This window comes from Hippoglossus stenolepis, chromosome 7 (assembly GCF_022539355.2).
Source record: "Hippoglossus stenolepis isolate QCI-W04-F060 chromosome 7, HSTE1.2, whole genome shotgun sequence".
Lineage (NCBI taxonomy): Eukaryota > Metazoa > Chordata > Actinopteri > Pleuronectiformes > Pleuronectidae > Hippoglossus > Hippoglossus stenolepis.
Genome location: NC_061489.1, coordinates 23277650 through 23294292, shown reverse-complemented (window position 1 = coordinate 23294292; position 16643 = coordinate 23277650). Strand labels below are relative to the sequence as shown.

The following is a 16643-nucleotide window of genomic DNA, read 5'->3' as shown; positions in this document are numbered from 1 at the left end:
CAGTTTACTAAGCTCGGTCCTTTCTTTCCTAGGCTAAAAAGAAACAAAAAATCTATCAAGGTCGTGAGCAGAAACTTCAAGGGAAAAGACTTGACATGTCCACATTTGGAAATCTCTAAAGATGCAACACAAAAAGTACCACAGTCGTAAGTGTTGAGCGATAAAGAAGTTGCCGAAACAAATAAATAGTGAGTCAAAAAAAGGAGGCTTGTGACTTCAGGGATTGCAGTTGGATCCTTGGTGCAGGGAAATAAATCTGATTAATGTGTGACGGCCCCAACTGAAGTAACTCCTGCTCAGATGCAGTGAGACGAGGGACATAACAAACCAGACACGTGAGGAAATTCAGCAGCAGCCCATTTGTCTTGTTCCCTTCTACGTGGAGACGCTGGTGACTGAGCATTTATGCGGTTGGTGAACTTGTTGTAGTGTGTCGTTGGCCGTGTGCTTTTCTCACACGTACAATCAAAGAGGAGAGAGCTTTGATTTAAATAAGCCTGTCGGCAACATGTTGCATTATCCTTTGTTTATCTTAGAGTGTCCATTCAGCTCAGCAGCTGCTTAATGACACTGGATAGAAATGGAAATGATTGTGTTCCTAAAATAAGGCCGTCTTTCTACTCGCACTCTGAATTCATTTTAGATGCTAATCAGTTGTGAATATTTGGTTTTACTTTACTGTGTCCTTCTCGAAATTGAGAGGAGGCTCTTTTGTTGTTCGGACTGTAGATACAAATTCATGCTTTTGGGAAATATGAGTAAAATGAACTGGATTTGTTTAAAAATAACCAATTGTGACTTGTAAATTGAATTTGAAGAGCCGATGACGATTAATTATGAATCTAAAATTGACTGGAGCTTTTTGGGGCCCGATGCCAATAACAATATTAATACATTAAAATAAAAAACTTCAGAGCATACCAGGATGCGGAGAAAATCTAATGAAGCAATATTTCGAACACGCTAATCAGCTGCAATTTCTGTTTGTCTCTCATTGTGATTGGTTTCCCAGGAGAAGCACTGCTGCTGGACGGGAATCTCCAACTTTTTGCCGATACCGTGTCCATGAAAAGCTGAATCAAAATACACAAATAACGATAACAAGGAATGACGGTATCCGTATATACAGCAATACTGCAGATATAGTAAGTAACACATATAACGTAAGGTTTCCCAGTAGACATTTTGGACTCTACTGTTGCTCTTGAGCCATTTTTCCATGTCTCGGGCCACGATATGCTCAGGCAGGTGTAATGCCCCAACAAAGGGTGAGGATGTAAATTAATTAAAAACTGGCCTTGTAAATGTTTTATGGAGGAAATGCATAGAATTAATTTCTTAAAGCACAAACAAACAAACTACTCGTTACTCATTAACGAGAAAACCCTAATTTTCTTCATGGCAGAAAGGGCCAAGCATGATGTTCCTATAATTTTTTTGAGGAGGCTTCATTTTGGAATTTAATCAGTGCACTTTTCATCTGGCACCATCACAACAACATTAGATCACTGAGACTGATTGTATAAGCATCAAAGCAAGTGCAATCAACAGGCTGCACAGTTCTTTAGCCTGGCTAATGACTCGTTAATGAAAACCATGCACGGGCTGTTTGTGTTTGCGTCATTTGTGTTTTGTCATGTTCATACAAACGCACACTTAATTAAGCACCAATAGTTGTGTCTTCAATTTGAATATTTTTCAATTTCTGCTATTTGACTCAATGAGGAATTACCCTCATCACATGGTGGTGAGAGCTTCAACTAATCAATGGCTGTTAGTGATATTCATAGTATTTAATATGTGCATCTGCTTATATCTGGGTACCTGGAATTCTGTATCTGTACCCATCTGAACTTTGTTCTGTACTTTTCCCTCTGAAATACTAGAAAATGCTCTTTCGCCTCCAGGACTAAAACATATATTCAAAAGACGGGTGAGGTAATGTTCAGCTTTCAGATACAGTTTGTGTTTGAACAGGCGTCTCAAAAGGTTAGATGTGTTTCACCAGCTTTGCATTTCGCATTACAAATACCTCCGATGGTCACCGTTCAACTTCTGCAACCACACTAGGGACCAGTTTCATCTCGCCACTGCCTCCAATTACCTTCCCCTCTGCGTGATGCACGACTTCCCAAGAAAACAGTGGAGTCACTTGCTACGCAGATACACAACCAAGGCTCTCCATAGACTGCACTCGCTCTCGCACCACTTGCTTTAAATCAGTGCTGGGGTTGTAACAATGTAATTCGGTCGGGACCCTTAACGGCACGGACTCCAGTACCCAATGCTATTTATATCCTCTGGCGCTATAATGAGCTATTCCGAGAGCTATTCTGGATTAAATCAATGGTCCTTCTCCGGTGTTATATTATAGTGCACATATGTCTCCTTGACAGCGGCGGTGGGTGGACAGGGGATCAATATCTGTCTTTATGGGACAGTTAAACACAGAACAATGTGTTTGCTGTGATAAAACCTGGAGCCTTTGCAGCGACAAGATCCTCCAAAGCTTCTTATTTTCAACCTTTTTCAAACCAACAGTCTTTGCACTTTGAAAGTATGTGTGAAGTACTTTTCTCTAGATGGAAACAACATTTAATCTTTCAGATGTCGGGATCCTTTTGCTTTCATACCCCCCCAAAACTCTGATAAGCAGCTGCTGTTGATACAGCCAAAATGGAAAAACAGAGAACATCTAAACTGTATGAACAACGGCATTGTTAAATTATAACATAAGAAATCTACAGCCCTGATACAGGTTTAAATAGAAAAAAATCGATATTAGGCAGCCAATGAGACGAATAATGGTGAAAATTCACAGCACATGAAAATACACATGAAACCTAAATGTCATGTTAGCCCACGGGGCTGGAAAAGGCCGCCTCATACATGTTTCTGTCATTCAGCGTTCGTCTGTGCTTTTATGATTAATTCAGCTTTTCAAAATCCTTAATAACTTTTTTTTCCTGAATCAATTTATTCTGGGCCTTTTACTGTGTTTTCATTACTTTGTTAAGGGGTTCGTGCAATATTTCCTCCAGAAACAGATATTTCATTATAAACACCAAACATTAATCATATATAGAACAATATTTTGAAAAGGCACAAATGATATGAAGTAAAAATGAAAAAAAAAAAGCACAAAGGTCTGGGAATAAAACGCATCAATCAAAGACTTGTTACGTGCACATTTCTCACATGAAGTTCTACGTGGGAACTGTAGCTGGGGTTGAGATTGTGGTAGAAAAGAAAACTACAGGATTATGAGAATTGTGCTTTCGCTAAACTTTTATAAACTATTCTCAGGTCACAGTGAGAAGATGAGTCAGTGCAAAAGTTCAACATAACAAAGGACAGATGACTCAGCAGACATTTTTTTAAATGTCACTCAAAGTTACCCGGCAGAATTTAATTGGGGTCCTAGTTAACTCTGTATTTGCTGTTATTTATTAAAACTGTGAGACTTATTCTCTTGTCATAGGTTAAAACAAGGAGCGCCAGTCCCTCGCGTGGAGATTGTTCCAATTAAAATACTGCAGACAGATTCAGAAGAACCACAACAACTTTGAAGCTTTCAAATCACATTTTCCCGGATCATTGTCTCGATGCTATTTGAGGTGCAACTTTAACAAGAACCAGCTCACACGGCTGTGATGCACACAAGGCACCCTGCAGCGGGGATTAAACCAGTAACAATATCACCAGTGAACATGGTCATTGTGTTGGATATTGTATAGAGCTCACGGCTTAACGTCATGTCTGTCCTTCTATCCGGAGTATGACCTCAGTGTGGTTTAAATAATCATCTAATTCTGTCTGGCAACATCTTATCGAGATTATTGTCTTAATCTTGTTAAAATTTTTATATTTCCGTCGTCTCTATTGCCACCAAATTAAAATACAGATTATTATTTTTCCTGCAGTTGTTGTTTGGGACTTATACAAGTCAAGAGGTTGAAGAGGATCTGAAGTGTATTGACCACATATGGATGTATATGGCAGAGAATGTCCCCATGTCTTTGGGATCAGGGTCCTATTGAAGTAAATCTATTTATAAAGGATGAACAGGCTGTGTGTACATGTGGGTGGTCTAACACTGACAATGTAATGTTCGATGTCTGATGCGTTTATCTCCTCAGGATTGTGTCCTGCAGCCCCCACTGTTGTTTTTGTTTTTCATTCGTCCATTTCAGCTTCAGATACATCTCTCTGAAAGTCGGCTGCCCCCCCCGGGGTCGATGAGTCGCTGAACCCCACGACAGCGTCTCATCTTTCTCAACCAGTCGCGCTGATGCAAGTGGAGAAAGCAATGGTTGGAGAGTCAACCAGAAAATGGGGACGTACACAAAGTGACAACAAAAGTAAAAGGCTTTCAGCGTAAAAATTTGTAAAAAAGAGGAAAGAGCTGGAGTGTGAAAGCCGCAGGGCTACAGGCGCCAATTTCCAAAACATAAAGCCGGGAGTAATCTCTGATTTGAAATGAGGAAATGTTATTTTTCAGCATGATTTTGAGGGAGAAAAAAAAAATAGCCTCAGACAAAAATCAGACCAACTCACTTAGTAAATAATAAAAAGCTGGAGACCTGTGCATCAGTCGAGCAAAAAACTCTACACTGCGAAATAAAAATCTCCTCCAACAAACTTAATCAACTCCACGGTGCCTGAGCAGCCGCTGCCCCTTTGAGTGATGGAGACGCTCCCTGTTGGTTCGGCTGTGAGCAGTGAGAGCCACTGACACTCACAGTGCACAGTGTCGGTTGTGGACATGAGGTCAGAGGGGAACAGGGAGATTAGACACATATTACAGTTACACACGTGGTGGGAGGCTGTGCCGACAATTTGTGTTCTGCGGGAGCGTCGGCAGCGATGGACGGACGCAGCGTTTTATATTTATTTATTGTTTACTGGGGCTGTCACCGTATCAGATCTTCACTAAACGATTATTGTGGCCAAAAGGACTCAAAATAATGATATAATCTCAACATCAATAGATAAATAAAGATGGAAAATAACAACAACACTATCACGCAATTTCATCTTTAGCGGGTTTTTTTGTGCGTCTTATCTCATTCTTGGCAAATACAGATACTAACACACTATTCATTCTTTTTTCATTTCCCTCAGACTGTATATGAAGATGGACGACGTGACAGCTCCCCAGATGTGAAGCCCAAAATTTGTCTTGATCGCCCCCTGGTGGCATGCTGCAGTGTGGGTCATTATCCTTACCTCCTCCATGTTAACAGACGGGACATGGATCAAACTAAAATATAAACTAAAATTGCAGTGAAACCCAACAGTTCCCACAAGGAGCAACACTTTGGCGACTGTGGACAGAAACAACTCGTTCAACTGTGTAAGTTTGTTTTTGATTAGTTATTTGTTGCCATAGAAACGAGGTGAATTGTCAGGATTGACAGCTGAGACTGACTCACGATTGGTCGAGCACGTGTATCGGCTCCATCCCCTGGGATATATTTTGGCTTCTTGTCTGGATCGTGGGAGGAAGTGGAGACGTGTCAGTACAGTTTATGATTTTCTAAAATTTATGCATTTAATTTTTTATAAAATTTCACTTGCACCTAGACGAGTTGATAGGACCTTCGAGGACTTAGCTCTGCCTACGCTATATTTTAGAATAAAATTAGCAAAGATGTGAGACGCTGGGTTTTATTTGTGTGTCTGACGCTCTTCTCTTCTTCACCTCTCCAGCAGCTGGTGTCTAATCTGCCCGTCACACTCAGAAAAACAATGAAATCTGGATGTTCCAACTAAAATCTCATTAAATATCTAATTTATAAATGTTTTTTATACATGGACTAAAGAAAATATTAGATAATCCATTATTAGTCCCACTGAGGGGAAATTTGCTGTTTTAAAGCAGCAAAGGGTAAAAACAGAAACAATAAAAGTAATAAATAAGTAACCACGAAGAGATGTACAAAACACAAATAATACATCCAATGTAAACGGAGTATATATTTAACCAGACAGAATTTATGACTTAGTGCCGTGTAATAACTTCCATGACTTTCGCTGACCTCATCCCTTGTTTCTCTTTCAAGTTCTCAGCAGCTTTAATCATTTTTTAAAAAGGTGTCCTTGAGGAACGCAGTTAGCGAGATGAAGAGTCCTCTCCTTCACCCACCGGAGCTTCTTATTCCAACGTCCTGACACATCTGCTGCTTCAGCCACAGGAGAAAATATCATTATGTCCACAGCCTTCAAGTCCTGCCTCAGTGAATTAGTTGCTAGCTACCTCCAGCTGCCAACACTTTTACAAGTGACCACTGTGCTCGTCCTCTCTCCGTCAAACAAAATGTGCACGTGCTGAGTCGTGAGGTGAAGATCAGAAGATTGAATGACGCACAGAGGACCCAACCCACCCCCCCCCCCCACACACAAACACACACACGTCTCTATGAGGACACTCATTGACATAATGCATTCCCTAGTCCCTTACCCTAACCTCAATAACCAAGATTACAGGCTTGACCAACTATTTTTAAAACAGTGCAATGTTTAAACTGTAAAATATGAAGCCTTAAGTACATTTCTTTGTCATAAAGGTTCGATTACGAATCATAACCATTTAGTTTTTCAATTACAGGCTACCAAAGATATCCAAAATGATTTACTGCTCAATATCAGGCATCAAACTCATATTTTAATTATCGAAACATGGGCAGATAACAAATACATTGAATAATATGAATTAATAATAGTAATTTGTGATCTGATTAGTCTCCACTTCATGCTTGGTGACTTTGTGCTGTAACGGAGTACGGTGCATGACTTTGTGATAAGTATCCATTCACTAAGAGTGAGTCCGACCCTCTGGAGGCAGCGTCATTTTTCATTAATCCGCTGCAGGAGCACAGCCGGCTCCATGCATGCAAATAATCTGCAGCATCTCAGCTGCCACCCGAGCCGGGGATAATAATAGATGCATAGGATTGGATGATTTCTCTTCTATCTCTGCACAGCACCCTGTGACGCCTAGAAACCTTCACGAAGAGTATGAGTAAGAATACATTAAGAAAGATATTAAACTCTGCAGAAGTTTTTTACAGAAGGAAGAATAAGTGCGAGGCTGCAGAGGGTCCGACTCATTCTTCCTTGATAGTGTTTTATTAGTACTACATACTTATCACAATATCATCCACCACACTCAATTAAATGTTCATCAGGAGTTTACTCTCTAGTTTCTAGTCTTCGTCAATACAGCAGGATGTTCGTTTCGTAAATCATGGTCCCATTTAGGGTCAAACAGACCATAAAACACAGTAAGCTTTGGGGCGAGGATGCTGTGTGATTGACAGCTAGTACCGTCCAATGGGTGCAGGTCGCAGGTCGCAGGTGGGCGTGCAGTGGCTTCAAAGCTCCAGTTCACAAATTCTAGTTCTAACAATAACATCACATGATGCATTTGACTGCAGTAATAGAATAAACTATCTCGTAATAACATTAAAAACATTAAATCATTAAACAATTTTACATTATAACATGATCTCTTTTCCCTTTTTCTGATATGGCAGCAATAAGACAAATAGGGTCATTTATCAGATTAATTTGATTTTAAGTGGTTGCAGTTCCCTGACTAAAATGTAAAGTCAGATATGCAGATTTGTCCATTTGCAATCCATCTCAAATTCTATTTTGTTGCAGCAGGTTTTTTTTAATGGATTCTGGGAATTGATTTCAGTTCCTGGAAGCTCAAACAATTTCTCAGAGGAGGGATGTTCACAACAAAACACTGTTAATGTTTTAAAAGGTTTACAAACAAAACAACCATACAACAAAAAGACCCGTGTGAGTTAAACTGAAAAAATTACCAGAGCTTGTTATAAAGATGTTAAATAAATAAATGATATAAATGTTTTTCTTCTGCTTTGTGCCGCAAGTTTTCCAACATAACAAGGAAAAGCAACTACATCCTGAACAAATCCTTTTATAAACACGAGCTGTTGATATTCTATCACTTTCATCCCAAGAGTTTGGCTCATTTTATTATCTTTATTGTATTTTTTATTGTATTTCATTAACGGTACAACATAGAACAGGCATATTTAGAAGAGTGATATTGATGAGGGTGTGCAATTTGGTGCAGATATAAATATAAATCAGGATCTAGTGAATTTAAATGTGGTTTCATTGGGAGACTGTTGCCTCGGTGGAGGTATACGCTCTACTGAGTGTGTTTCTACGTAGTCTCACTATGTGCTTCCAACTTCCAAGCAAACAATATAGATTTGATATGACGTTGTATCAGTAACTTATGTCGCAAAACAAATGTGCAAGACAACGAACCGCGGACGCCTGAAGTGATCTTCAAGCTTCTCTGATAAGTTGGAGGTTTTCCAAGCACTAGATTGATTTGATAATCGTAACTTAATAAAGTTGTTTCTCCTCTCTAATGTCCTCCTGTGAAACTTTGACACACACACACACACAATGTAGGACAATCATTGGCATAATGCATTTGCCAGCCCCTTCCTTAACCCTCAAAATTGTCCTCACTTTCCACAAATGTCCTCACTGCATAAGGTCTATGCTCAAAATGGTCCTCACAAATATATACGAGTACAATTAGACACACACTACACCTTCTCTTAAAGTGACACTCCAGCCCCCTGCTGCTCTGACGCTCTGTGACATTTGAAGGGATTTATTTTTCTAAAGTGCCGATGGAAGTCTAGACAGCCAGAGTCAGATCAGCATGGGGGATTCCTGGTAAGAATCTTACTCACGTCCATCAGTTTAACGGTCGCACTCAACGGGCGTTTATACCTGCGAGTAATATGAGAAGCTCAACCATGATCTCCTTCTGCTTCTGCACAAACGTCCAGGTCCCTCAGCTGTCAGCTTTACACCAGTCGGAGGTCTACCAGAATAATATCAAAAGGAGTGCAAGAAGTATTCCTTCAAACATGCTTCACACCTTTAAATTGGGTATTTCTAAAGATAAGGTAAGTCGACTACGCCGTTAATATGCAAGTCCAAATGTGTTTTACGTTTCACTTTGACTTGGTCTCCATCAAAACTTGTGTTTTGTCGAACTAGTGCTGCTTTGAAGTTCAAGAGGTGTGGGGAGCCAGAAAATAGCCGACCTATCGAACGGGCCCAGCAGCAGCAGCAGCAGCAGCAGTGTTGCATGCTGGGAAAAGGGTCAGTGCACCTAAACAGCGACAGAGCAGATGATTCGTATTCATGCTCGCTGTGAAATTAAAGTTTGAAACTTTGTTCAAAGATAAACCAGCAACAAAAACTTCTGAATAAAAGTTTCTGCAATTTAATGCCTTTAACCTGCAATGCACTGATATCACATTCGGAGGAAAATGCATTTGTCCTGCTAATACAAGCGGCAGCGAAGTGATTCTAACTTCAAACCACCTGCACTTAAAGGACAGGACAGTTGACATCAGACCATAATTCATCCAGAGGCACGACTGAGCCGAGTCTGGGGACTGGACAGAAGTCAGGAGGGTTTTATAGAAATGCCTGGGATTTGGTGTAATGTTGCTTTGACTTTGTGTTTTTATGCATCAGCTATTATCCCACATTGCAGTTGCATAATGAGGTCATACAGTACATGCTCTTAATAACATCTATTCAACGAGATGCACTGACTCACCACAGTTCTCCTCATCTGCTTGATTTCCACAGTCATCGATGCCGTTGCAGTGCAGGAGCTGAGGGAGGCAGACGGTCAGGTTGCCACAGGGGAAATATCCAAGGGGACATGTCGCCTTCTCCTCCGTGACATTGAGTGCTGTGAACAAAGCAGAAAACCCAAGAATGTAATCTGCCCCTCGTCTTCAACGTGCACAAACCAAGAGCCCTCGTTAAAGATCCATCTAATAATCACAGAAATCTCTGTCTGTCTGTCTGTGGCTCGCATTATCTCGAGACTCACTCGTCTTTTCGACAGTGTTGAATTTGGTGCGATATTATCAAAGTTTAAATAACCAGGAGACCAGCGCTCGGTCGCAGCAGCAGCTGGGGCTCATGAAAGTAGGTGCAGTGCAGCACAGCGGCTGATTCTCCAGTTCAGGCTTCTATACGTACATAAGTCAAGCTTCACCCAACTTTGAATAAACAGGTGAGCAGCTCTTTATGCAGCAGCGGAGGTTCTGAGTGAGTCCAGCAGTCGGTCTTTACTTCCTGTGGCTAAATCACTGCAGGGTCACTGCAACCAGCATCACCACAGACTAAGCAAACGGCCCAGTCCAAAGAGGCAGGTTTACAACAACCACTGCAGTGAATCCGTCTCGTTACCCGATGTCAGTGGGCTCCATCAGTCCCTTGTGCACGTTCATCTGCTGTGTTTCTTTAATAAACACTCTTCTGTAACTGCTGTTGACATGTACAGTAAATATCATACAGACTTAGTCGGCTCCGGCAGCTGCAGGAGAAGGTGACTCATCCCCGTCACCCCCTCCTGCCTTGATTAGTAGAGATTCCTTATGGATGTGTCAAAGTGAATCTGCCTCATCACACCAGCGGAACAAAGTAGAAGAGACAGGCCAACGATAAGCTGTTTATCCAGAACTGGCTTTCAATGAAGGACGGAATTTATGGATCTCCTCATCACCTTCAAGGTATTTAACAGTCTGGTTAAATCCTCAGCCCCTGTTTTAATGATGTATTCTGCATCTTTACAATCTACTTTGTGACAGTAATGTATTGTTCACCTTTCAAAATGCAAGTCTCCCCGTGTGTGATTGATCACATAAAATGTATCATCATTATGTAAATGAATATTACAATTAGTTGACAAAGTTGACTAAAGTCTGGCATCGATTTTTTAATAAACCTTTGATGATCAAGTGTTTTACGGCTTAATAACTTTTAATTTGACTTGCAGTGATTCTTCTTAAATAAATGTCCCTCATAAAACATTTATTCAAACTTTAATAAACGCTTATTCATCATCCTGCCGGCCCCTGAAAGACTCGCTGTCCTGCTTCTGAATAGAATCACATGATTGTAAAATTTTGCCTGTTTGCAATACAGAGAACTCCACTTCAAAAACAGAAATCAAATTTACTTCCACCGTTTTTCCTTTTACTTATTTTAATAGTTTTTATTCTATTTCATCCATATTTTATGTCTTACTTTTTTATCCACATGGTTTAGTGGCTGCTAATTCCATGGTTGCTCACAACCTGTGCAGCCCATCGTGCCTCCACCTGGAATGAAATGTCCTCTTTAAATAAAGATTTGCTTGCTTTCTTGCTAATGTGCCTCATTTCCTGGGTTCATTTAGTTTTCCAGGTGTAGCATCAGTGATGTAACATCAGGGTGAGATATTTCCATCATCAACCGTGATTACGTTTCTCTTGGAGGACTTTTCATGACAGGAAATGGAAGATCACAGATATGCAAAGTGAGAATATCGTGGCCAATGACCAGCTACTTAAACCACTGACCACCAGTTGGGGAACAACAGAGACCGACTGACCATTAGAAGACAAAATTTCAACAAAAAAACAACAACTTTAAAGTCACTGCCTCAGCATCAATAACCAAGATTACAGGCTTGACCGACTATTTGGAAACAGTAATTTAGGAAAGTAGAAACCAAATCAGATTAAGAACCTTCGGCAGCAGTAATAATTCATTATGTATAGTGCAGACATATGGCACGACGGCCCGCAGTAACTTAAGCTGATTCATGGTGATGGCATGTGGTGAACAACACAGTGTAATCACCTCTGATCATTGACCCCTGTCCCAGGAAACAGGTGATGAAAAGCCAGAGGAGCCGTTTCATCAGCGGCGCCTCGAAAGCATCATGGATCATAAACTCGATTTCAAGTTTTAATCACTTTGCCAAAGTATGAACTGACTGCATTGTAATTTAAAAAGAGGACACCAACTCATTTCTATGCAAAGAGCGCTGGGCGAGGACGTGACGTTCAACGAGCCGTATCTGGATGTGTCTTCCGCTCCCCTAAAGCATCAACAGCTTGCAACACCAGCTAACGTTCGCATAGACGTCCACCGATGTCAACAAACGTCTGGAGGAAAGCAAAACACAGACTCCAACCGAAACTCCAAAGTAGAACAAAAAACATGAACAAAGATTTAGCTCATCAGGCCGTCAGGACAAACGGGGATGTGTCCAATGTTGGGTGAGAACTAAGATTCAGCTCGTTACGATTTTTATGCACTTTAAACTATAATAGCCCAACAGTCCCCTAAAGGCACCGGATCATTTTCATCTAGACGCATGAAGGATGTCCTGGGGTGAAAACGTCCAAAAACAAGTTACACAAAGTGAAAAAAACATTTCCCCTGATTCGAATCTGCACCAAGACTTAATGGGTTCTTTCCTGACTCTCACTTTCCACCAAGTTCCAAGGGGATCGATCCAGTAGTTTTTTTTCCCAACCTTCTGTAATCCGTTAAAAAACAAATTAACCAGCAGACAAATGGACAGGGGTGAAACATGTTTTACCCAAAGCCAACCAATAGGGTGCGAGTGTAACTTAAGATTTAGTGTCTGAGGAAGATTCAGAAATCTCAGATAACGATCAATCACTCAAAGTTTGTTTTAAGCTGAAAGGGAGTTTCACATGTGTTACATTTTTCACGAGGACCACGACTGCCTGTCTTCCTCGTCTAAAGTAGAAAAGTGAGAAACTTCCACCACCTGTGTCTCCACCCACAGTGGAGTCAACGAGATGGGGCTCAGGCATGCAGCACATTCCTTTAAGGTAATGTGGTTTCGAATAAAGCAAAAAAAAAGAAGCTCGACACATTTCACTGGTTTTCTTTGGCTTCACACATTCATCATAATAAAAGAGTGAGATTTCACATTATTGTGTAATTCCCACCTGACAGGAACTAATGAATAACTCTCGGGCACATTTTCCCTCCCAGCCAGATGGAAGGATGTTTGTTTCCCAAAACAGATGCCAAATAAATCAAACCCCCTCCCCATAATTTGTTGTAATTTACCAGCAAATCTGAAATTCTTTCAGAGGCAGACATGCTCTAATGAGCGGGCTACACACAATGCCTCCCACTACATCACCATGACAAACTATTTTAGTCAAAGGGTCCCGATAGCTCCGTGATTACATGTCAAAAAGAAGATTTTCACGATGAGCAGCAGAGAAAGCCAACGACTATGACACACGAGCACATCTCCTCACAAAGTCTGGGGAAATATGTCGCCTGGGAGCAAAACACTAACGACAGACCAACAGTTGGCTACGACATACATCCATAGACGAGGATCACGAAAGGTCCTTTGTTGCATGTAATGAGGCCTGTCAGCTTTTCAGCAGGAAATTAATCTGACGACAACTGTGGATCGTTGGAGTTGACAGGAAACAATTCCACACTTGGGTTAGACGGTGATGGAACCAGTCGATGTCATCACTGGGCTGTGGGTCGTTAGTGGTGCAGCTCCGACCTTTGACTTAGACACAGGTGTTGCACGATGGAGGAGCTCAATCCGTTCTTTAACCGCCACACAATGAAAACGCTCTGTTATCGAGGGGGAAATGTGTTGAAGAAATCTGTTGTCTCCACCAGTTATGGATTCTTGCCTTTAACCTTGAAGACAAGCAAGCAATAAATATCTTGTGACAGTGATGCGAGGAAGCTCCGTCTCTCTGCAGGTCTGGAGTTGATTCACCTATCTCCGTCACCCTTCATCCAATAGACATCAAACTTGGCATGAGTGTCGCTGGGGGCCCAAGGAAGCGCTGCAGGGTCGTTTTGGACACGTCACTGATGCCGAAAACAGCGCATTGCACTGATGGCAGCGTCCCGAACACATCCACAGGTGAAAGCTACCGAACAAACTGTAGCAACAGACCTTGACCTCTTATCTTAATTTTAGGGAGTATTTTTCACAGAGACAAACCAATGTGGTGCTCTGTGAACTCTGCAGATAGATCACCAGTAATCTTTGCACCACTACTTGCCCGTGATAATTAAAGTGTGGGAGTATATTAGTCACGGATCAGTGGTTCTCTGTGAATGTGGAAAATGGAAATGTCTTCCCACAGCATCAGATATCAGGATGATGAACACAGGGAATGTGCTTCTGTTTGTCAAACTCATTCTCTAAATGTTTCTTCATCAGCACCATCAGTATCTCTGTAATGCTGCTGGATAAAAATCGCACCACACGTCACCCGACGTTATTACTCAGCTCTTTAATATTTTCTGTTTAATTTCACTTCCGACCTAAACTGTTATTGCGATCTGTAAATAATTTCACTGTCAAGTTGTTTCCATGAGCGTTTCTCAAGAATATCTGCAACCGCCATTACCACAGGCAAACAAATGGCCCATTGCAAACAGGCAGAAAGTCCTTTTCAAGAGCCAGAAGCAGAAGTTGAACGTGGTTATTTCTCACTGCAGCGGTGCTGTGGCGAGCGCATCAATTACTTTGCAGCCCCTCAGCGGCTTTAAGTTTACATTTGGGCGCTTCAGGGCACGGAGGAGACCATAACGCTCTCTGCCTACAAATTGAAAAGGGATGTTGAAAGAAACTTTGTGCAGTAGTGAACATTTTAATGGTGACTAATGCTGAGCAACACAGACTAATTAAAAGTTAGTTGATAAAAGTTTCACTTGGACACAAAGCAAAGACCACAGCTGACGCCTACATGCTGACATGCATGAGGGGAAATAACTTGGTCTTATCTGTTTTCCTTATTAAAAATAAGAAAAAAATCGAACAAACAGCAGAGTGATATTTCATTATCTCCGCAGAAAAACATCCCCTGGACTTCACTGCACTCAGCCATAAAACAGCCATAAATATTCACTATGTTTCTGCCAGTTGTTATCAGGGCTTCCTGATGGGAATCTGGGAGAAAAATAAAGCAAATCTGATAGAAAAAGCTTTTCCTGCTGCTGCTTTGCACTGTGTGTTGATGCTCTGTTGCTTGTTGAGAGGGAAGGAAAATACCAGAGGCAGTTCACGGTTAAACTGTGACATCATTTACGAGTTCCCCCCCGCCTGCTGGAGAGATCCAGTGCACAGAAGAGACAGTAACACATTCTCCTCAGATCCTAGATGCATGGCTCCGGCGGCAGAACGTAAGAAATCACCATCATGCAAGATTCCTGTGTATGTGCCTCATGCTCCACGTCATTTTCAGACCTAAATCTGGAGCTTGACAAATGCACTATTGATCTGATCTGCAGCCACATTAAGAGATTTCATTCCCCTTGGGATTTTCAATGCATCAGTGTCCAGACTCCACTGCTCCAAACAGTTTCTGGTCAACACAAATACGATTAAAGTTCCTGTTATCTATGGACTACAAGCGATATTTTGTCAGTCATAGACGTCACATCATTGGCAAAGTTAATTCACTGTGTGGATACAATGCCTTCAGGCTTCACACAGACTTTATACTCTCAGAATAAAATGCACAACATCCTCTGCACAGCTACACGTCTGATAAAGACACAGCTGAAGACATCCCACAGGAGAATAATCAAGCATCCTGCAAGATGCTGCCAACAACTAATCATTTCTTTCCACTTCCAGATATTTAATCAGGCTCTATCCTTGTAGGTGGCTCAGGTATTTCCTCATAAAGCCCCAATGTGTCTCCCTGGTGTTTCCATACCGTTACACCGGATTTAGTGTGCATGCCAGAGAGGTATCCTCCTGATATACAGACACTAACCCTTCTGGAAAAAGACAAATATCTCTCAGCCTCTCTGCAGATTTCAGGGCTATTCCGGCTTTCGATCCTCTCAAGGCTGCTTCTGAAATGTTGGGGAATCCAGTGCAAATTGGACACAGATCACACATTTGGAGAGAAAACGGAGAAGTTGCTGAACTCACCTGTCACTCCATACGCGAGGATCACAGCCACATAAACTCGCATGGTAACCCTCTGGAAGTTTCAGGAGAAACCCGCACGAGTAACAGATGATGGTGGTTGTGGAGCGAGAGGAAAGGAGATGTATTCTCTAGTTTTCCAAATGGTTGGGAACCCGTGCGTAAAAATGGTCTCCAAAAGTTTGCTCGCGTGGACGGTGCGGGGAGAGGGAGCACGCGGCTGCGGGAGGAGGAGGAGGAGGAGAGGACCTGTGGCCGCACGTTTGGACGCGGTGTGAGGAGAGACGCGGGGAAAAAGGTCTAAAAGAAGCTGCTGCCATCGTGACGCACGAGGAGGAGCAGCGGCACAGGTGGAGCGCGCACAGAGGGAGGGTGGGGGGGTGGGGGGGCGATTCCCGAGTGACAGCGCTGATGCGTTCAAGGGCTTCTTTATTCTGGCTTTTTTTTTTAAACCAGCTTTCATGGTTTATTTCTCACGGATTCACCTGAGATGTTTTTTCCCTCCTTTGCCATCCTCCGTTTCTAATCCACTAAATAAACAGAATGAATAGACAGGATGTTGTCAGCGAGGGTTTATCCTCAGGTGCTGTTTGTATATGTGTGTGTAAAGGGACTCGTGGCTTTGGTCTGACAGGCAGGGACACACATCACTGAAATGTGGTTCATCTCGTGTTTCCCTCCATCACTGTCTCTCTCCTCAGTCCATCAGAACTGTCTTAGAGCAGCTGTCAGATTTTTTGTGAAAGCAAATGGAAGAAGGTTATAATACCTGAGGATTTAAAGCTGCACCAGTCAATGTTTTTTGTTTAATAATGGA

At 41.8% G+C, this 16643-nt stretch overlaps 1 protein-coding gene across 2 annotated transcripts in view; it reads right to left on the bottom strand.

The window, feature by feature from the left end:
• rxfp1 (relaxin family peptide receptor 1) overlaps positions 1-16175 on the bottom strand; it is a 51247-nt gene extending 35072 nt beyond the window's left edge. For both annotated transcript variants that reach the window (XM_035162336.1, XM_035162337.1), the window contains exons 1-2: positions 15830-16175; positions 9635-9772 (exon numbers count right to left, since the gene is read on the bottom strand). In XM_035162336.1, coding sequence (XP_035018227.1) covers positions 9635-9772; positions 15830-15872 — 181 coding nt within the window. In that variant the 5' untranslated portion in view covers positions 15873-16175. The remainder of the gene's footprint in view (positions 1-9634; positions 9773-15829) is intronic.
• Positions 16176-16643: the final 468 nt, after the last annotated feature.